We start from the raw sequence: 21,797 nt of genomic DNA, 5'->3' as shown, positions 1-21,797 counted from the left end.
TCGGTTTTTAAAAGGATCTTCTGCTGTGTGTTGAGAACCGACTGAATCAGAAGGCAAGGCTGGGTGCAGGGAGGTGAAGTGGTCAGACTCTAGGTATGACTTGAAGGTAGAGCCCACAGTGCTTGCTACAGGTTCTGGGTATGAGACGAGCCAAGGACAACCTTGATAATGGAAGTCTAGGAGAAAAGGAAGAAACTCTCCCATGTGTCACCACCTCACAACCCAATTTCCTTCAGGGAGGTGTTTTGTTTTTCCTTTGAGATAGTATCTTCAGGATCTTACCTTTTTAGTTCTGGGTAAAACTCTTCCTCCTCAAAACCTTTATTAGCCAAATCTACCACCTTTGGAGGGCGGGTACCCAAGTAAACAGTGCTATTACCTTGACGTTATCTCTTGTAGCCACACCAGTTTTGTGAATTTTTATGCTGAGAGGGAAAGAATGTCACCGAAGAGCTGAAAGAGAAAGTTCTGTGGGTGTGAGTGCAGGATTAGAGGCAATAATCAGAGGATTCATATGGTGTGTATGCTAGTAGGGGGAGGCATAAGCACAGTGGTACAGTTATGGGCTAATGTGCATTTTTAAATGAGAGGGCTTACAGCTTTTACATGATTCTCAAAGATCCATGCCCCATCCCCAATTAAGAACTATGTCACCCAGTTTCAAATTCTGACAGGACAGGAACAGGAAAGGTAGAAATCTTGGACTTGGGACATGGGGAATGGAGCAGCCTGGAGCCCAGGGTTCTAGAATACCCTCCCTCCCCAATGGCAGAGTCCCCTTGGCTCTCGGCTCCTGGCTTGGGCATCGCCACGTACTTGCTGGAACCCTCATATGTCCATCCTCATCCACTGCCGTGATATCTGGTCTGGCATCAGTCTCACCAAGTGTCACCTGCTGCTATTTCTTGAAACCTTCAGTGATGTCACACTCCTGTGGCTTTTCTCTCTTTCCTCAACCCTTAAATGTCTGATTTTACAGAGCTGTCTTCTGTTCTTACTCTGCACTTTCTAGATCATCTCAGATACTCCCAGAGTTTTTAATACTCTGCACTGCATGGTTTCCAATATATTTTCTTATCCCTTGGAAATTTTATAATTATCAAAAAAAGCTTTTCAAAACAATCTTTGTTATTCTTATGAATATAAGCAAAAGTAATTGGTTTCCCTAAAACTTCTTCAAGTGAGCACTGTGAATTACTCTCCACTTGGAGCCACTAGTGGCTGTGCTTTTCCACTACCTTCACTAGTGTTGGTCTTCTAGCATTTCTTCAATAAATCCATAAAAGAATTAAAAGCTGATGGCACTGGGCTCAACCCTCAAAATTATACAGGGCTAGCCTACTGTTTTTTCTTAAGTAAACTTTTAACCACATGCAATAAAGAACATAATTCTAAGTGTATAGCTTAATGAATTACCCAAAATGAACCTGGGCTGGGTACAGTGGCTCACACCCATAATCTTAGCATTTTGGGAGGCTGAAGCAGGAGGATTGCTTGAGCCCAGGAGTTCGAGACCAGCCTGGGCAACATAGTGAGACCTTGTCTCTACAAAACATCAAAAAACTAACCAGGTGTGGTGGCATGTCCCTGTAGTCCCAGCTACTCAGGAGTCTGCGACAAAGATTGCCCGAGCCCAGGAGGTCAAGGCTGCGGTGAGCTGTGAGCGCACGTGCCACTGTACTCCACTGGGTGACAGAGACCCTGACTCAAAAAAAGAAAAAAAAAAATAGAAACTTACAGCACCCCAGAAGCCACTCTCCTGCTCCTGTCCAAATATTACCTCCCTTCCCCAAAGGGAATCACTATCCTGACTTCTCACCAGAGATTGGATTTGCCTGTTTTTGAACTTTATATATTGAAATCATACAGTAAGTACCCTTTAGCGTCAGAACTGCCTTGTCCAAAGAAAAGAAGGCCTGAGGACTGTATCCGGAAGAAATGTGAGCCCCGGTACCCTCGTGTCGCATGTAAGCATAGGACACAGACTCATTACTACATGGTCATGCATCAGGTAAGGATTTGCACTGTCTAATCCTGGGAGTTTCTGATTCCAGGGTCAGTTGGCTAAGGTTGTTTATCAGTTACCCTCATTAATAACCTGTGATTCACATGATAAAGTGAGGCATTTACTTCCATCATATAGGCCAAATATTAAAATATGGATAATACCTAATGCTGGGGAGGGTATGGGGGAAAGGACGCTTCCCTTTACTGTACTACTCTGAAAGTTTATAATTCTTTGGAGGGCAACTAGCTAACACTTAGTAGAATTTTACAACTGCTTACTTTCTGACTAGCACACCCACTTCCAGAATTCTGGCCTCTAGAAATACCTGGAGCAACCCTGTACTGTGCCTCAGTGCCCTCATTTCTAAAACGGGACAGGAGTACCTACTCATTAGGTTGGAGGGTTTAGTTCACGCCGCGAGCGCGCACCCAGCGACTGGTACTTGTGTTAACTCTTACCTTTGTTTTATTACATCCGACGGTTTACTTGATGAGTTCCCCCAAAGACCAGTAAGCTTCCAAATCGCTAAATTAACCCTACCAAGCCATGCACTCCCCCAGAAAAAACGAAGCTGGATGAGTGTTTCTCAAAGTAGGACCCCAGGGAAGCTTGTGCAAAGGCAGGTTTCTGGGCTCATCCTAACCCTACTGGCTAGAATGACTGCAGAAGCGCTCCGGAATGTCCAAGCTCTCAGCTGTTTCCCATGCCCACTGGAGGCCAAGAAGACCTGGGCACCGCGAGGCGGAAAGTCCTTCAGTGGGTCGCCTGGCGGGAGCGGAGGACCCGCGGCAGAGGGCGCCGCTCGCGCCTCGGCTCCCGGAAGAGCCTCTCTGTCCGCCATTCGGCTGAGCTCGCCTCCTCTCTTCCGCTTCCGGTGTCCCCTACAGCCATGGCCGCTGCCGTCGCTGCTGCCGGCGCTGGGGAGCCCCTGTCCCCGGATGAATTACTCCCGAAAGGCGACGCGGAGAAGACTGAGGAGGAGCTGGAAGAGGACGACGACGACGAGGTACTAGGGCCGTTCGGGATGCGGGGCGGGAGGCGGACCCGCTCGGGGGCGTGGGCTCCGCGTGCTGCGGATCGGGGCTAAGCGACTTCTCCGGGAGGCGGGGCTAGGAGCCCCGCTGGGCCCGGCGGGTGGCCTGGCTCCAGAGGAGCTCGGCGTCTCCCCGTGCCGCCGCAGGGCCGGGGTGGGTGCCGCTGCTTTCGCCAAGACTCGCGCCTGGTCCACCACAGCTAGATGAGACCCTGTCGGAGAGACTGTGGGGCCTGACGGAGATGTTTCCCGAGAGGGTCCGGTCTGCGGCCGGAGCCACTTTTGATCTCTCCGTCTTTGTGGCTCAAAAAATGTACAGGTAAGGAACGAGGGCAAAGTGTGCATGGGGTGGCTGTGAAAGAATACGGGGTTTGGAAGCAGCACACCTGGGTTTGAGTGACCTTGGACTGGATGTACCCTAACCTTTCTGAGTCTCCATTTCTTCAATTTCTTCTGCTGTAAAGTGGAGATTCCTACCCCGCAGTGTCGTTGTGGAGATCATTTTAGTTTATATGAGCTGATTAGAGTATAAGAAGCTTTGTAAGAACTCAGGAGAATGTTAACCTGCTGTCACCAGATAACAGCTACCAGAACTGTTTCTCCTGTCGGCTAGTATGGTGCAAGGAGTGGGTAGAATACAGTGAGAAGTTTGGTTATTGGTTCATTCTTGCCTGTTTCTGTTTGCAACTCTCCATGCTTACCTTCCCTCTGCAGGTTTTCCAGGGCAGCCTTGTGGATTGGGACCACTTCCTTTATGATTCTGGTTCTTCCTGTTGTCTTTGAGACTGAGAAGTTGCAGATGGAGCAACAGCAGCAACTGCAGCAGCGGCAGGTGAGACCAGATCCTGGGGCTTCTTTCCAGTGGTGGAGACGCTAGTTATTTCTCCAGCACCCGGATAGACCAGCAGTTAATGTGCGGATAGGGATTGGGATCCAGCCCATGCTCTTTTAGGTGCCTCAGTGTGCTTTCATTTTTGTAGACCTTGTCTGCTCCATCAGGTGTGATGAAAATGAGATTCCTGGGCTTGTACAATGCCTTACACCCCTCCTTTTCTTTTCCAGATACTTCTGGGGCCTAACACTGGGCTGTCAGGAGGAATGCCAGGGGCTCTACCTTCACTTCCTGGAAAGATCTAAATTGTTACTGCTATATTTGAGCTTTCTTGGTGGGAGAATTTTGAAATTCAGTAGTGTTTGAACTGCTGATTTGATTTTTTTTTTAACCATTGGCACATTGATCTATCTAAACCTGGTGGGGAGAATTCTCCTCACATTGTCTCCTGTAGAGACTCTCAACTTGCAACTGTGCCCTCCACGCTATCCTGACTGTCTTTACTCTGATACCAGAGTGCAGCCATGCCGACGGTTATTCCAGCACTGGCCACCTCACCCCTTTTGCTAAATTGCTCCTGACTGGAAGATCTCCTCACTATCCCATTGTGAGGCAGAAACAGATGCCAGTGGGAGAGATGTGCCCCTGACCATTAATGACTGTTTTTTTTTTTTTTTTTTTAAGAATTGAGCTGTTGGGGAGGGACACGCACACACCATGAAACAAACAAAATGCATTACTACTAGTGTAAAGTGGCCACTATGAATCCCTGTGTATGTTGAAAATGAAGGAGGCCGGCTGTAGCTTCAGCCACAGGATGGTACTGTGGAGGACAGAGTGGGAGCTCATTTCCTCTGCACATTTTGGCTCTTAGACCCTGTGTGTGTACGCAAAAAGAAAAAAAAAAAGCCAGTGTTCACTTTTTGTATTTAAATATTAAAAATGATTCCAACTGAAAGTGTTATCCATGTGCTTATAAGAACCTTAAAATTACTTAGAACATTTCAGAAGGTCAAAGACATACTGCCCCTCACATTTCCTCTCACCAAACCAGCACCTCCATCTTTACACTGATTGACCCCAGAAGCCCACATTAGTTACCAAAAGTGAAAAAGAAAGCTGTTTTTGTTTATGACCAGCCTGGGCACCATAGTGAGACCCCCAGCTCTACAAACAAAATAAATTAGCCAGGCTACTTGGGTTGCTGAGGCAAGAGGATTGCTTTAGCTTATGAGGTCAAAACTGCAGTGAGCTATGATTGCGTGCCACTGTACTGCAGTTCAGGCCACAGAGTGAGATCCTGTCTGTTTTTAAAAATCATTTTTGGCCAAATACTTCTTAATGGCAATCTTTGCCCTGAATAGCCTAAAGCAAGGGATTTGGTCCGTGTACCCACACAGTCTCCAACAACATTGTATAGTTTTTTGGAGGTATATACAATATTTAGGGAGTAACATTGTACTCGTTTCTGATTTACAGAATGAGGGGGAGGGTTGCATATAATTTTTTGAGTCTTGGCTTTAAGTGATGGCTGAGATGAACCACTGATAATGAATCCAGTTGTAGTCCTGTCTGATGCAGTTGTTCTTTTTTTTTGAGTCAGAGTCTCACTGTCGCCCAGGCTGGAGTGCAGTGGCGCACTCATGGCCACAGAGCTTTGACCTGCTAGGCTCAGGTGATCCTTCTGCCTCAGCCTTCCAAGTCGCTGGACTCACAGGCGTGCACCCCCACACCTGGCTAGTTTTTTGATTTATTGTAGAGACAGGGTCTTGCCAAGTTGCCTTGACTGGTCGTGAAGCCCTGGGCTCAGGCAATACTCTTGTAAAGTGCTGGGATTATAGGCGTGAGCCACTGTGCCCAGTCGTTTTTCCATTTAATATAACTTTTATTGAGCTTTGTGGTAATGGTACTAAGCCTCTTAACGTGGATTATTTATCAGCCCAATATTATACAATTTAGGAGATGGTATTATTCCCATTTTTCAGAGGAAACAACCACGGAAAGATTATGTTAATTGTACAAGGCCAAATGGTAAGTGCCAGATGTGTATTCAAATTCAGCAGACTACAGAACACTGACATGCAGTCTAGACATGGAGGATGGGCCCATGCTGTCTGTTCGGATGCATCATCTTTCACTTGTTAACTAGGGAAAAACACTAGTCACCAGTCAGTGTGGTACAAGCTTGTACTTAGTAGATGGGTTCTTCAAATTGACAAGCCTTCTTTTTGTAAATTAAATTGAAAAATGTCTCAGGGACAACTTTTGAACTAAATCCCACTAAATATTTGGTCTGGATTTCTCAGTTGAAAAGTTTGAGCCGGGCTCGGTGGCTCAGCCTGTAATCCCGTGCTTTTGGGAGGCTGAGTGGATTGCCCAAGCCCGTGGGTTTGAGACCCACCTGGGCAACTTGGCGAGACCTCATCTCTACAATAAATCAAAAATTGGCCGGGCGTGGTAGCGCACGCCTGTAGTTCCAGCTACTTGGAAGGTTGAAGCGGAAGGATCACCAGAGTCCAGCAGGTTGAGGCTGCGGTGGCTGGGAGTGGCCACTGCACTCCAGTCTGGGCGACAGTGAGACTCCATCTCACACAAAAAAAGACAATTTTGATGATAGCCAGGCTCGGTGGCTCAGCCTGTAATCCCGCGCCTTTGGGAGGCTGTGAGTGGATTGCCTGAGCCCGCGGGTTTGAGACCCGCCTGAGCAATTTGGCGAGACCTCATCTCTACAATAAATCAAAAAATTAGCCGGGTGTGATAGCGCGCACCTGTAGCTCCAGCTACTCGGAAGGCTGAGGTGGAAGGATGGCCAGAGCCCAGCAGGTCGAGGCTGTGGTGGCTGGGAGTGTGCCACTGCCCTCCAGCCTGGGCGACAGAGTGAGACTCCAACTCAAAAAAAAAAAAGTTTGATGAAAGCACAATTTACCTCTAAAAGATCACTTATCCTAGTGATGAAATCCTTTTAAAGCAGCATCATACTAAAGTTTATTTTTTTTCTTTACATAATTACAGAATTCAGGCAGACAAGGGATTTATATACAGAGATTTCCATTTTTAATATTTGGTTAAACAAAATACATCTTTTGTAAACAAACCCAGCACAAGGCCAACAACAACAACAAAAGGAATAAAAGCAAGAAAAACAAAAAGCCTAGGGTTGCCCCCTACTGGGCATCAGGGTCAGGCCTGCTCCCTTCCTTAGAGGAAGTGGGGCTTTTTGCCCTTGGGCATCGGCATGGGTCCCTGTTCCTAAGCACCAGAATTGGATATGAACAGAGAAACCAGCCCTGAAATGTCTTAAGCGTCTTTGCATATCCCATTGGCTCATGGACTCCAAGTGCATGAGGACGCCTTTGAAATGCCATTTGCACAGGCCCAAGCAGATTTGTGGAGGAGTTTCCTCCCCTCCCAAGGAAATGGCTTACTATCACTGACAGTGCCAATGGACCCAAGGTCCTGCGTTTGACAATCAGTAAGGTTGGCTGTAACTTCTGGCTGGTGGTGGTTGGAATGTCATTGTGCAGGGGTAAAGAGCTCCCTGTGGTGCCAAGCAGGTCTGGTGTAGAAAATGGTGCAGAAGAGACTGCAGCCAGTTTCTGAGGCTGTGATGCAGTAGCCATTTAGTGGCCTGTTACTCAGCATTAAAAAATGGCCTTGTTGAAGATACATGTGCAGAAAAAGTGCTGGTGTAAACATGCACTCCAGCTTCACCCCATTAAGCTTGCTCAGGATCAACATGCAAGCCCCAGGCTGGCTTTGCTACTGAAGAGAAGGCTGGCCAGTGGTGCAGCTCTCAGACTTGCTGAGACCATCGATCTGTGAGGGCAGTGGGTCTTCCCTGCCAGCCCACCTGCCTTGAGGCAACTACATCCATGTGTGTTGTATAATACTTAATTCCCCTCCCTCTCTTGTATTCCAAACTTAACAAGAGAAAAGTGCCCTACAACTATTTCAAGAGGTAGGGGCAGGTCACACCTCAGTTGATTTGGAAAGGAAACAATACTTGAAGATGGTAAAACCCAGGTCCTCTAACATAATACACATAACTACCAACTTGAGGACTCTGCTTGTCACTATAGTGACTCAGCCTCCAAGCTCAAGACATCTAGCAATTCTAGCTGCTCTTAGGCTCTGAGAAGCTTATCTTCACAGTACTCTTCTCAACCAACTCTGTCCCAAACTAGCAGAATTTGATGTCGAAGGCAGACTTCTGATTTTGTCAGAGTGGGTCAACTGGAAAGACTGCTCTTTTGCCTGGTCTTTTACCCCAGAGCCTCCTAAATTAATGTAGTGGACTCATAGGATCAAATTAGTGAAGAAAACAAAGCCACCCATGCCTGTCCCAGAGTGGCTTTAACTACATCCTGAGATGCCTCTTAAGTATCTAATGCTTGTCAAGCTAGAATGTTGCAGGATTCAACCACATGGCTTGGAATATTAGAGAACTTTTTGCTATAAAACTCCAAAGCTGGCCACAAACCACCCTTAAAACAGGGGATAAAGGGTGGCATGACGGGTTGGAGACAGCATGTTGTACTGCTGCTAGGGTTTTGGAGATGGTTTCCTGAGAGACCCTCATGCTCCAGGTTCTTCAAGCCAGTCACACAGGCTTTGTGTGTACTGTGTCTTCAGACCCACTGGTGTACAGAAGGGAAAGTGGAGACAGCATCTGCAGACATGTCTGGAGCAGCAGTGACAGCTCCAGCAGAACTGTGTCGAGTCCTCATACAAAGGGGGAAATAAGCTAGAAACCCCTCTTTCTCCTCTCTTAAATAAAACAAGGGTTTGTAACCTGTGGCTTTGAGTGCAGAGCGCTCCTACCTTCCTCTCGGAAGAAAACACTGGGTGGTTCTTGTAACAGTCCACACGTGTCCCACTGCACTGTCAGACCTGAAGGGGAAAAAACCCGATGAGATGTTTGGGGAAGTGGCAAGGGCAAACCACTGTAGAGGCCACAGCATAGAGGACGGAAGGGGCTGAGGCGAGGGGAGGCTGGGCAGAACTGTGTTACACATCAGTCCTCCAACTCTGATGGGCTTCCACCTCTTCTGGTACCACCAGCAGAAGTTCACAGTTCTTTCCTCGCAAATGATGTTTAAGAAATTTCCTAGGGAAAAAGAAAAGAGAAAATGAGATGCTAGTGAGTTGCACATTGCAATCTCAGGGCCACATATTCACCAGAAACTCCACTATTTATACCTTTGGCCATCCTGAAGACATTCTTGTGACCCTTTTTGGCAGGTTCCACACTTGGCTACCTCTCCATCCGCTTAGTTTAAATCTCAATCTAGGCTGGGTGCGGTGGCTCACACCTATAATCCCAGTACTTTTGGGAGGCTGAGGTGAGAAGATTGCCTGAACCTATGGGTTCGAGACCAACCTGGGCAACATGGTGAGACATCATCTCTACAATAAATCAAAAATTAGCCAGGCATGGTGGTGTATGCCTGTAGTTCCAGCTGCTTAGAAGGCTGAGGTGGAAGGATCGCCTGAGCCCAGCAGGTCGAGGCTGTGGTGACCGTGAGTGTGCCACTGCACTCCAATCTGGGCAACAGAGTGAAACTCTGACTCAAAATAAATAAGTCAATAAAGCTCAATCTAAATTTTTGCTCATCCTCATATAACTGCCAACAGTAGCTGGTTCTATGAGGAACAGTTTTCAAAGTACCCTAAAGGACTTTTTTTTTTGAGTTGGAGTCTCACTCTGTCACCCAGACTGGAGTGCAGTAGCCACTCCCGGCCACCAAAGCCTCGACCTGCTGGGCTCCAGCGATCCTTCCACTTCAGCCTTCTGAGTAGCCGGAATTACAGGCATGCGCTACCACGCCCGGCTGATTTTTTGATTTATTGTAGAGATGAGGTCTCACTGCCCAGGCAGGTCTCGAACCCGCGGGCTCAGGCAATCCACTCACCTCAGCCTCCCAAAGGCGCGGGATTACAGGCTGAGCCACCGAGCCTGGCTCCTAAAGGACTTTTAAAACACTTCTTTGGTCCCAGGGAACTTTAGCCCTCTCTGATCTAAATGTCTTCCTTTCTCTGAACTGGCAAGTACACTGTCATAATTGTCTGAGTGAAAAGAATTTACTATGTCAACCCAGACCAGAAGGCCAGTATCCCAGGCTGTGGAACTTCCCTGCCAAAGCAACTGAAAATTCCTGATGGGCCATCAAAGACTAATGTCTTTCAATCTGAGGCCCTTGGATTCTAAGTAAGGCAGGGAGAGGATCCAAGGACAAAGACATTTCATTTCCTTTGTCAAATAACCAAAGATGAGGTCAAGTTCCCCAAAGGAGCCCAGCACCATAGCTGTCACAGGTGGTGATTACCTGAGCTCGCTCTCGCCTCCAATCCACTCGGGCATCTTGAGTTTGGAGTCGAGATTGTAGTAGGTCCCTCCCACCTCTCGAACACAGATCCAGTGCTGCCTTTTGAGAGGCAGCTTCAGTGGACCCCAGCATAGGCTGGAGGGCAGATTCATGATGAAGCCCATGACATTAGTGAGAGCAATGACATTGACATCCCTGCAGAGGAGAAATGGTGTCAGGCTCTGAGGCAACCAGCTTCCCAAGGTTCCTTGACAGTAGTACCACAGCTGGCCACCTCCCGTTCATGCCATGAGCCCCAGTACCAAAGGCTGGTACCACAACCATACTGTTCTCCATCAAGTCAAGCCTGATTCAGATTACCTGCGCTTGTCCCACCAAACAGCTTCATAGCCTTTGGTCTGAAGTGCTGCCATAATGACGTTCACATCGTAGTTCCCATTTCCCAGCATGCTCTTCTTGTGAGGGGTCACCATGGTGTTTGGAGACAACCTATGGATGTGAGGAGAAGGGCTGAGACTTGCTGGGCTGGCTAATCCCCTGGTCCTGCACCACCAGGACAGATGAGTTTTTACACCAATGCCCCTGGAAGTGAGCTTCCCCACATTCAAGTGCAGTGTCATAAATTTCTATCTAAGTATTCTGTGAATGTTCCATGAAGGCATCTCATTTATGAAGACCCCAGTCTACTGCAACATTTCTGCAGTCTTCTTCCTATTGTTGATCTTCCTACTTTGATACACTTTTTTTGTTGAGTTGGAGTCTCATTCTGTCTGCAGTGGCACACTCAAGGCCACCCCAGCGTCGACCTGCTGGGCTCCGGCGATCCTTCTGCCTCAGCCTTCCAAGTAGCCAGAAATATAGGCGTGTGCTACCATGCCCGGCTAACTTTCTATTTATCGTAGAGATGAGGTCTCACCAAGTTGCCTGAGCTGGTCTCGAATCCCTGGACTCAGGCAATCCTCTTGCCTCGGTCTCCCAAAGTACTGGGATTACAGGCCGAGCTACCAAGCCTGGCTGGTACATATTAAAAAACAAAAACAAAAACCTACTGGAAAACAGTATTTTATATACATACATACATATATATATATATATTTTTCCTTCAGCCTCCTGAGTAGCTGGGTCTATAGGTGTGTGTCACCACGCCCAGTTAAGTTTTTTTATTATTTTGTAGAGACAAGGTCTTGGTATGTTGCGCTAGCTGGTCTCAAACTCCTGAACTCAAGTAGTCCTCCCACCTCATCCTCTCAAAGTGTTAGGATTACAGTCGTGAACCACCATGCCCAGCCAGTACTGACAGGTTCATGTGCATGGACAGTAACTGTTGGCATCCCTGTCTTTTACAGTTTAAGTGCTCTCTATTTAAAGGCCTGTACACTTGGTAATCATTAATCATTAAATACTCAAAGGCATATAGGGGCCCAGACATAAGAAACTAAAAGTTGTAAGACCTAAAGGCATTCAAAGTGTGTCTGTGTGGTACTTGAATAGATATTTTTTTTTTTTTTTTGAGATGGAGTCTCAGTTGCCCAGACTGGAGTGCAGTGGCACGCTCCCGGCTACTGCAGGCTCGACCTGCTGGGCTCCAGTGATCCTTCTGCTTCAGCCTTCCAAGTAGCCAGAACTACCGGTGCGCATTACCACGCCCAACTAATTTTTTATTTATTGTAGAGAAAAGGTCTCGACAAGTTGCCCAGGTGGGTCTTGAACCTGGGGTTTCAGGCAGTCCACTTGCCTTGGTCTCCCAAAGTGCTGGGATACAGGCTGAGCCACCAAGCCCGGCTTGAATAAATTTTTTAAAGTTTCAATACAAGGCTGGGCTCGGTGGCTCAGCCTGTAATCCTAGCACTTTGGGAGGCCGAGGCAAGGGGTTGTCTGAGTCTGTGGGTTCGAGACCAGCCCGGGCAACTTGATGAAACCTTGTCTCTACAATAAATAAAAAAGTAGCTGGGCATGGTAGTGCATGCCTGTAGTTCTGGCTACTTGGAAGGCTGAGGCGGAAGGATTGCTGGAGCCCAGCAGGTCAACGCTGAGGTGGCCATGAGTATGCCACTGCACACAACCTGGGTGACGGAGTGAGACTCCAACTCAAAAAAAAAAAAAAAAATAAGATTTAGGCCAAGGATGTCTACTCTAAAAACTTAAGAAATCTTATTTTTTTTTTAACTTCTGTATCGTACTGTTATCTTTCAAATATAAAACATACTCCTGTCAGTGCTTAACCCCTCAATTGCACCCAAAGCACTTAAATACACCCTAAACGACCTTCTTTCTGTTCCTTGCATACACAAAGCTCTTTCTCACTTTGCACTCACTTGCTGTTCCTGTGATCCCTCCTGTCTGGAATGTTCTTTCTGTAGCTCTTTGGTTGGTATGCTTCTTATTGTTTGGGTCTCAAATGTAACTGCATAGAAAGGCCTCTTCTTAAACACCCAACCTTAAGTTTCTCCCAGTTACTTCCTCTTATATCAACCTGATTTGATTTAATTTATAAAGGTAGTGATAGCTCTTTGTCATTACCAGACATGTTTCTCACTCATGTTTTTCCACACTAGACTGACAAAGGGGCTTTGACTATCCTGTTTACACTACATCACTAGAGACTAAAGAGTTCCTTACACATGACAGGTGCTCAAGGAATGTTTGTTGAAATATTTTGTGTTTATTTTTGTTATCACTTTCCCTAAGAATATTAGTAAAAGACTATTTTATTTTATTTTTTAAAAGACAAGGTCTCAGGCTGGGCACAATGGCTTACACCTGTAATCCTAGCACTTTGGGAGGCTGATTTGAGAGAACTGTCTGAGCCCACGGTTCAAGACCAGCGTGGGCAACATGGTGAGACCTTGTCTCTATAATAAAAAAAAAAAATTAGCCCGGTATGCTGGTGCATGCCTTTAGTTCCAGCTACTTGGAAAGCTGAAGTGGAAGGATTACCTGAACCAAGCATGTCAAGGCTGCAGTGGCTGTGAACGTGCTACTGCACTCCAGCCTGGGCGACAGAGTGAGACTCCAACTTAAAAACAAACAAACAAAAGAGACAAGGTCTCACTCTGTTACCCAGGCTAGAGTGCAGTGGTGCCATCATAGTTCACTGCTACCTTGACCTCCTAGGCTCAAGAGATCCTATTGCCCTAGCCTTTTACTGAGTAGTTGGGACTACAGGCATGTGTCACCAAGCCTGACTAATTTTTAAATTATTTGTAGAGATGGGTCTCGCTACATTGCCCAGGCTGGTCCTGAAATCCTGAGCTTAAGCAATCCTCCTGCCTTGGTCTCCCAAAGTGCAGGGATTACAGGCATGAGCCATCATGCCTGACAGTAACAGACTCTTAAAATTAAAAGGATTTACAAACTTGTCACCAGAGCTAACAAAGAAATCTGCAACCAAACCTTAGTTTACTTGTAATAATAACTACCATTTATTGAAAGACCTACCACGCACTATAATAGATGTTTAATATGTACTTCATTCAGTCTTCACAATAAACCTATGAGTATTAATTATTTCTATTTTATAGGTCATAAAAACTGAGGTTTGGTGATTTCAACTGACCTGCCTATGGGCACTTACAAGTGACAGAACTAGGATTCAAACTCAGTTCATTTGAATCCAAACTTATGCTTGCGTATTACAGTGAGGACATAAGAATCAGAGTGGTGGGTTGAAGAGATGAAAGGCCAGCTGAGTCCCTGAGGCCTGCGGCTAAAACAGCTTAATTGAACAAAGGCTCTTATGGGTTCTTGGGCACTTGAATTAGACAAATACACAAATGGAAGAAGGCCTAGAACAAGATACAGTAGGTTCCTTGCCCTTCACCAATTTTTCAATCACCTCTCAATACTTTCCATGAAGTCTCTGACCAGTACATGAATGAAGGCTCCGACAAAGAAAATGCTGAGTCTTCCAGCTCTTTCACCATTGAACTCCCTGCCAGGTGCAAACCTTAGAGCAGCGCTTTCCCCAGGGTGTTCCTAGAGATACCAGTTCCATGCTCATGAACAGAGGATGCTGGAAAGCATCCAGTACAATAACGGTTAAATGAACCAAGTAAGTAAACAGGTTTCCTGCAGGAATTCTTGGAGTCCCTAGTATGCTAATCTTCACCTTGAGTCTCAAGGAAATGGAATTATATAATATGCTTCAGTTCCCAAACATATCTGAGCACACATCTGTTTTGAGGTGTACCTTATAGGACTAGTGTTCTAAAGATCTTTCATTACAGGAAAGGTGCCTGTGACCAAAAAAAAAAAAAAAAATCTTTCCTGTCCTTCATCTTCCATCTCAGGTTCAAATCCTTTTTTGTCTATTTCCACTATTGCTCCCCTAATGGAGGCTCCTAATCTCACACCTGGGCTTTTTAAACAGATTCCTAAATTGATCTTGCTTCCAAACTTTCCAAACTTTCCTTCCACCAATTCAGTCTCTATATTCCTGCCACATTGACCAAGGCATCATTTCACTTCCCCTTGTATAGGAACTGAGATTACAAACCAAGATTACAAACCAACCGCTTGTTGGCCAGCTCAAAACCCCCCAGCCCTACTTGGCTTGCTGTTCCCCTCTCATTGGGCTTAGAGCACTTAGGCACCATGACCACATGCCTCTTTTCTTTTCCCCCTGGAGACAGGGCTCTGTTGCCAGGCTGGAGTGTAGTGGTACAATAGTACAATCATAGCTCACTGCCGGCTTGAACTCCTGGGCTCAAGTGATCCTCCAACCTCAACCTCCTGGGTAACTGAGATTACAAGCTCAAGCCATCATACCCGGCGATCTCTATACTTTCATCCTGTTTCCTGTTCTAAGCCGAATCCTACAGCTTCTTCAAGCTCCACCTCACATCCTATCTCTTCCATGGAATCTTTTCTGGCCTCTCTGGAAAAGGAGAGAGACTGGGAGAATTACACAAATCTGACTTTATATCCAAGCACCATCAATACAAACTGAGATTTCATCTCCAGGCCTATTACCTCATCTGTAAAAATAGGAATGATTCCTATTTTATAGGACTGTTGGAGAACTCAGTTATTTTATACATGACCAATGGCACAGTAAATCCCAGAAGCAAAAGGGATGTCTCTTCTTTTTTTTTGAGTTGGAGTCTCACTCTGTCGCCCAGACTGGAGTGTAGTGGTCGCTCCCGGCCACCGCAGCCTCGACCTGCTGGGCTCCAGCGATCCTTCTGCCTCAGCCTTCCAAGTAGCTGGAACTACAGGCGCATGCTACCACCCCCAGCTAATTTTTTGATTTATTGTAGAGATGAGGTCTCGCCAAGTTGCTCAGGTGGGTCTCAAACCCGCGGGCTCAGGCAATCCACTCACCTCAGCCTCCCAAAGCGTGGGATTACAGGTTGAGCCACCGAGCCTGGCTGGGATGTCTCTTCTACTCTGTATCCCTCACAGCACGCTTTGGCAACTCCATCAACATGTGTTGGCCAAATTGATCAGTATAGGAAATGCTGAGTAGTTTCCATCTCATTCTAGAGGAGGGACCATTTGAGTAAGTAGAGTCCGTCCAATGCACTCACCATACCAGCACTTGCTTTTTATTTTTTTATTTTTTGAGTTGGAATCTCACTCCCAGGCTGGAGTGCAGTGGCACACTCATGGCCACCGCAGCCCTGACCTGCTGGGCTCAGTCGATCCTTCTACCTCAGCCTTCTAAGTAGCTGGAACTACAGGCACACGCCACCACACCCAGCTAATTTTTTGATTTACTGTAGAGACGAGGTCTCACTAAGTCACCCAGACTGGTCTTGAACCCTTGGACTCAGGCAATCCTCGCCTCGGCCTTCCTAAATGCTGAGGTTACAGGTTTGAGCCACCGCGCCCAGCACTTGCTTTTACTTTAACAAGCAAGTGCTACTTTTATGGGCTTTCTCATTTAATTCTTCCAGCAAGCTTGAGATATTGTAAGTAAGGAAGCTGAGGTGCAAAGGTTATAGTGCATAGTCAGGTGCAGCTGGTGAGTGGCAGAGCGAGGATTCAACCTTTAAACCTAAGACAATACTGAACAATCCGGATGTATCACCATACTGGTCCCACTGAACTCCATGGGATTCTGTTCTGATTCCAGTGGAAGGTTTTCTTGAGACTCCTTGGCAAACTCCTGTTCAGTACTGTCTTAATGATTTCCATAGAAGTTCTGGGCTATAATGTGAGCCTCTCATTTTTGTTGTTGCAGCCAGAGGCTAGAGCCATGACATGGGAAGTGGTCTGAGTGAAAGGATGGACTCTAGTCCCGGTCTCCACTCCTGTCTATGTCCTCAGATAAATCCCTGTCCTCTCTTGTGGCTGTGGTGATGATTCTAGATTTAAATAAAAAGGGAGTTAGGGAGACATTTTATCAAGATTCTTTTTCTCCCTTTCTTCTCTCTTTTGTTTTTATCAGGTCTGAAGAGATATGACATTAAAAAATACGGCTCAGAACTTCATGTTATGTTTCTTTTCTTTTCTTTCCTTTTTTGAGTAGGAATCTCACTCTGACGCCCAGGCTGGAATGCAGTGGCACACTTACTGCCACCGCAGCCTCAACCTGCTGGGCTCAGATGATTCTTCTACCTCAGCCTTCCAAGTAGCTGGAACCACAGGTGCGCGCCACCATGTCCAGCTAATTTTTTGATTTATTATAGAGACAAGGTCTTGCCAAGTTGCCCAGGCTGGTCTCAAACCCATGAGCTCAGGCAATTCACTCGCCTCCGCCTCCCAAAGCACTGGGATTACAGGTATGAGCCACTGCACCTGACTCATGATATGTTTCTAAATAAAGCATGGACCTAGGACTAGGCACACAGAATTATTTTGTAGGTGTTAGCTTTTGTTCTTATGTGTTGGCCTGGCTCTTGGACAAGACCATTCAAATCTCCAGAGGTTAATACTTACAACTTTTCTCAATTTATAATCACCATGCTTTTAAATGTGGCTCCTTCTACCTGCTCAGGGGCTGTATAACAGGGAGGCTGGAATACTTACCCTCTGTGGTAGAGAATGCTGGTTGGTCACCAATATCCCTAATCTTTTTATCCCTTCCAACTTTCATTAAATTTTTTTCCCCTGGTACCATGGTTTTGTCTGGTTAGATTTGAATAGTTACTCTATTTGGGAAAGGAATGCATAGCTAACTTCAAGAATATCTAATCACTAATAAATTGGGATGAGTCTAGAGAAAATGTTTAAGGCCTGAGCATTTTCAAAACAATCTAATAATGCTGCTACTACACCATTTGATTTCTATGTCCCCCACCTTTTTTCAAAGCTTAGACATATTCTGTATATGACAAAATGTATGAGGTCAGATATTCACATCTATATACATAAACACTGATGACACTGCCTAGTTTCTTTGATCTTTTCACCAGTTTCACAGGTAGAAAATGGATCCTTTTCAAACAAATGACCTTTTTGCAGATGTTACCACTATGTTCAAATCCTGGACCAAGCCTGTCCCACCTGACTCCTTTCTTCCCTGTCCTTATTGCTGCCATGTTGAGTCATTAGCTTAGCTCCTTCTAAGTTCCTATTCATTTATATTCCAAGCATGAGTCATCTCATATCCACAACTCTATTGAAAACTCCACCCTGCTTTTGTATTTCTCCTCTTTTATCTGGCTAAAATTCAGCTGCTAGGATGAACTTCCTCTCAACAAATAGCAATTACCAGTATTTCCTTCCCATTTATACCATTCATTAGCCACATCTTCAAAGAGTATAGAACTCTTTCCTCTAAGATGGAAACAGATCATCTTTTCACTTTTCAATGGCTCTGAATGCCATTTAACTTCACTTAAATCTGTTCTCAAGGCCTGGTCAAAGTATAGCTCTGAGATGTGTTTCTCAGGGGCTGAGGGCTGTTCAACTTGTTTTCTCTATGGTGCCTAGCAGTGCCTGGCACTCCACAGGCAGCTAGTCAGTGTTTGTTTTAAAAAATTCCATTTTCTCGCCCTCATCTCTTCTCCCTTTGCTTCTTCCTCTGGATTCCTTTCACACTTGTTTTATTTGGTTTTTCCATACAAAATACTCTATACAGAATTCCACTTAGGAAGTGAGGACAGAGCACATTCTCTTTCGTATCAGTTTCCTTTTACTTTGAGGTGGATCTTTATATTGTGCCGATAAGGGACTGAGGAGAAGTGCAGCATAATTTGCTAAAGTTTTAAAAGGAATAGGACTTGGTTCCATGTGGGTGTTAAGCAAATATTTAGCATTCTTTCTTTTTTTTTTTTTTTAATTTTGAGTTGGAGTCTCACTCTGTTGCCCAGGCTGGAGGGCAGTGCATGCTCCCGGCCACCACAGCCTCGACCTGCTGGGCTCAGGTGATCATTCCACCTCAGCCTTCCAAGTAGCTGAAACCACAGACACACACCAGCACACCCAGCTAATTTTTTGATTTATTGTAGAGGTGAGGTCTTGTCAAGTTGCCCAGGTTGGTCTTGAACCCGTGGACTCAGGCAATCCTCTCACCTTGCCTCCCAAAGTGCTGGGATTATAGGCATGAGCCATCACACCTGGTCTAATGTTTAGCATTCTTTCATTCGAAAACATAGCTGGGAGACCCGTGCTATTTCTACAAATACTTGATGATCCTAGTCCATATCTTCAGTCCTGGTCCTACGTACTAGCAGGGAAGCAGCTACTGATGACACGACAGCTTTAACAGCCTTTCCAATACTCAGGAAGCAGCAGAGCAGTTAAGAGGACAGGCCTAGAGTCACAAAACTTGGGCCCAAATCCTGCCATTAACAGCTCTGTGAACTTTGTGCCATGATTTCCTCACTTGGAGTCAACATCTACCTCATACATTGATGTAACGACTGAATTAACACAAGGAAAGCACTCGGTATGCACAAAGTGTTCTAATGTGTTAGCGAACTCATCATTACTCCCCTCAACAGAGGCTAAATGTATAGTGTGATTGGAAGCACAGCACCTTGTATCTGACATTTATTTACTAGTGAACGAAACTGGCAACTGCTTGAACAGAATCCTAGTTTCCTAAGATCATCATTGATAAGGTTGTTGCAAGATTGCTGGAACATATTACAAAGTACCAAGCACACTCATTGGGCCTTTCCTTCTCCCTAGTTTTAGATAAGGAAATATTTGCAAATGTCCAATTAGGAGAAGTATTAATGGTTGGCTAAAAGGAGCAGTATAATGGACTGGGTCCTCCTTTCCACTCCTTTCAGTCACATGACTTGGTGATCTGAGACAAATTGTATCTTACCTTCCAGGGCCCCATGTCCTGAAGAATCAACTCTACTTGCTGCCAGACAATGGCCATGATGCAAATGACACATTTGCCCTCCTAAGGCATTACTCTGGTTACTACTGGTATTGGAAAATAACTACTGTTAATATATTTTGTCAGCACACTAGGATTAAAAGAAGACCTTATGGTTTTTTCGGAATAAATGGTCCATATCTATGTTTCACAAATCATCCTAAACAGGTTGCTTCCAGCTGCATTCAGGTCCCTGTGTAGCAATAACTTCATTTCCAAGGAAAGGAATCAGAAAAGGGTCTTCTGGAACTGCCTTTATGCATTGCTTGGAGAATTCTTGAGTTTTCTCTGCAATGAGGACTGAGTAGGACTAACTCTTTTTAGCTGAGATGACCCGACAGGCTAACCTCCCAAGTTGCTATGGACTGCAGACATGCTGCTGTGTCCATCCAGATACCACAGAACTGATTCTCAAATCTTTTGATAGAACAATCTTAGAAAACCAAAGCAAAGAGGAAAGAGTTGACCTTTTATCAACCTGTAGGGTGGCATCTGCTTTAAGTGGGTAAGAAAGGTCATCTAGGGCTGGACACAGTGGTTCATGCCTGTAATCCTAGCACTTTGGAAGGCGGAGGTGAGAGGATTGTCTGAGTCCAAGGATTCGAGACCAGCCTGGACAACTTGGCGAGACCCTGTCTCCACAATAAATAAAAAAATTAGCCAGGCTTGGAGGTGTGTGCCTGTGGTTCCTGCTACTCAGAAGGCTGAGGAGGAAGGATCGTCTGAGCCCAGCAGGTGGAGGCTGCAGTGGCTGTGAGCATGCCACTGCACTCCAGCCTGGGTGACAGAGTGAGACTCCGAATCAAAAAAAAAGAAAGGCCATCTAGAACAAAGTAGAAAGGGGAGAGGATCTGGAGTTAGCTTCAAATGGTAGCTTTGTTATTTAGAAGATATTTGAACATATCACCTGACCTTTCTGCCTGTTTTTCCATCAGTAAAACAGTGAAATGACTGTCAAGAGGGCTACACAAAGCAATGTATGAAAAGTACCAAGGCCAACTCGCAGCCTCACTTGCAGCCTGAGCATTGTGAATACATCTTTCTTGTGGTACCCACCACATTCCACCTTTTATGACAAATGACTGAATATGTACATTTCTTGTTCCCCTTCTAGACTGTAACTCTTTGGTGGTGGGGCTTTGAGAGGCCTTATAGCATAGTGATCCACAGCAGAGATACAAACAGGAACTCAACCTTGGCTCCAACCAACTCTTGTTACCTTGGGCAAATTAATGAACTTCATTCCATGACATTAACACAACTGAGGGTATCAGCACTGTACCTAGCCCACAGTAACTGCCCAATAAATGGCAGTGATTATCTTTCCCATTCCTGTGTCCCTTACCTGCTAACAGCATCTAACTAGTACCTGTAGGTTTAAAGGTTTATAAAGCTGAGACATTGCCCCACCCAGAGATATCCAGAAATACCAAGAAGTATGGAGTCCCTTACCTCTGGAAAATCTCTTGTAGCGTTTCCCGGGTGAAGGCATTGCTGTCCTGGAAGACGTTATTGAGGGCATGGAGAGCACAGAGCTCCCTGCGCTGCTTCTCATGATAGATCTGTGGGGGTGCTGCTTGGGGCAGCTCCAAGGATTCAGATTTGGCCTTGTCTCCTTTCCATGGCACACAACTCATGTTTTTCGTTTTAGGTTCCAGAGAGGGCTAAAAACACCCCACTCTTCCCTCCTGAGGGAGAATGTCAGTTTCTCAGTCTCTTCGGGATTCCTGAGGTCCACCTTATTCTCTGGTGTCCATTATTTATGCTTTGTCACTGAGAGAAAAGGTTGGAATCAAAAGGACAAAAAAATCCACCTTTTCTCTGTTCTCAATAGAAAAATAACTTTTGGATTAGTTTATTTTGCCACCAGTGTCAAAGTGCATAATTAAAAAAAAAATCATACAAAATGCAAGACCTTGTTCCCCTTTCCCACCCGCCACCCCCCCCGTCCCCCTCCAAAACCCCACGAATTTCTTGCTGTATTTTCCTCTCTGTGAATGCCAGGCCTCAATGCAGGAGGGCCGAATGGCATCGGGCACATCGCTCCTTTTCTTCCATTTCTTCCAAACCAAGACGCCACTGACTCGGGAGACAAGGCCCAGGCGGTAGGTGAAACGCACGATTCGAGCAGCTAGCGAGGGCCGGCCAGTGCGGGGTCGCGAGCCGCGCCGGAGCCGCGGGGGCAGCCCTCCATCCCGGGTGCGCGGGGTCGGCGGGGCGCCGGTCGACGCGGGCCCGGCTCCCTCGGAAGGCGCGGACTCGCCCTCGCCCTCGCCCCGGCCCTGCGGAGGAGACGACTCCGGTCAGCGGCGCGGGCG

General features: G+C 46.1%; 2 protein-coding genes across 2 annotated transcripts; one reads left to right on the top strand and one right to left on the bottom strand.

Moving 5' to 3' along the window:
• Positions 1-2,862: 2,862 nt before the first annotated feature.
• TOMM22 (translocase of outer mitochondrial membrane 22) lies at positions 2,863-4,831 on the top strand. Its single transcript, XM_008068724.1, has 4 exons — positions 2,863-3,014; positions 3,242-3,360; positions 3,756-3,873; positions 4,104-4,831. The coding sequence occupies exons 1-4, from the start codon at positions 2,898-2,900 to the stop codon at positions 4,176-4,178; spliced, it is 429 nt and encodes a 142-aa protein (XP_008066915.1). The 5' UTR covers positions 2,863-2,897; the 3' UTR covers positions 4,179-4,831.
• A 2,010-nt stretch (positions 4,832-6,841) lies between these two features.
• JOSD1 (Josephin domain containing 1) lies at positions 6,842-21,603 on the bottom strand. Its single transcript, XM_008068723.1, has 4 exons — positions 20,932-21,603; positions 10,560-10,688; positions 10,200-10,394; positions 6,842-8,980 (listed from the first exon to the last, which is right to left on the bottom strand). Exons 1-4 carry the CDS (start codon positions 21,114-21,116, stop codon positions 8,881-8,883), a joined length of 609 nt encoding a protein of 202 aa, XP_008066914.1. The 5' UTR covers positions 21,117-21,603; the 3' UTR covers positions 6,842-8,880.
• Positions 21,604-21,797: the final 194 nt, after the last annotated feature.

Source organism: Carlito syrichta, unplaced genomic scaffold (genome assembly GCF_000164805.1).
Source record: "Carlito syrichta isolate Samal-C Ts95f unplaced genomic scaffold, Tarsius_syrichta-2.0.1 Scaffold311496, whole genome shotgun sequence".
In the NCBI taxonomy this organism is placed as follows: domain Eukaryota; kingdom Metazoa; phylum Chordata; class Mammalia; order Primates; family Tarsiidae; genus Carlito; species Carlito syrichta.
The sequence above is the reverse complement of the archived record's forward strand: the minus strand, read 5'-3'. Positions and strand labels throughout refer to the sequence as shown.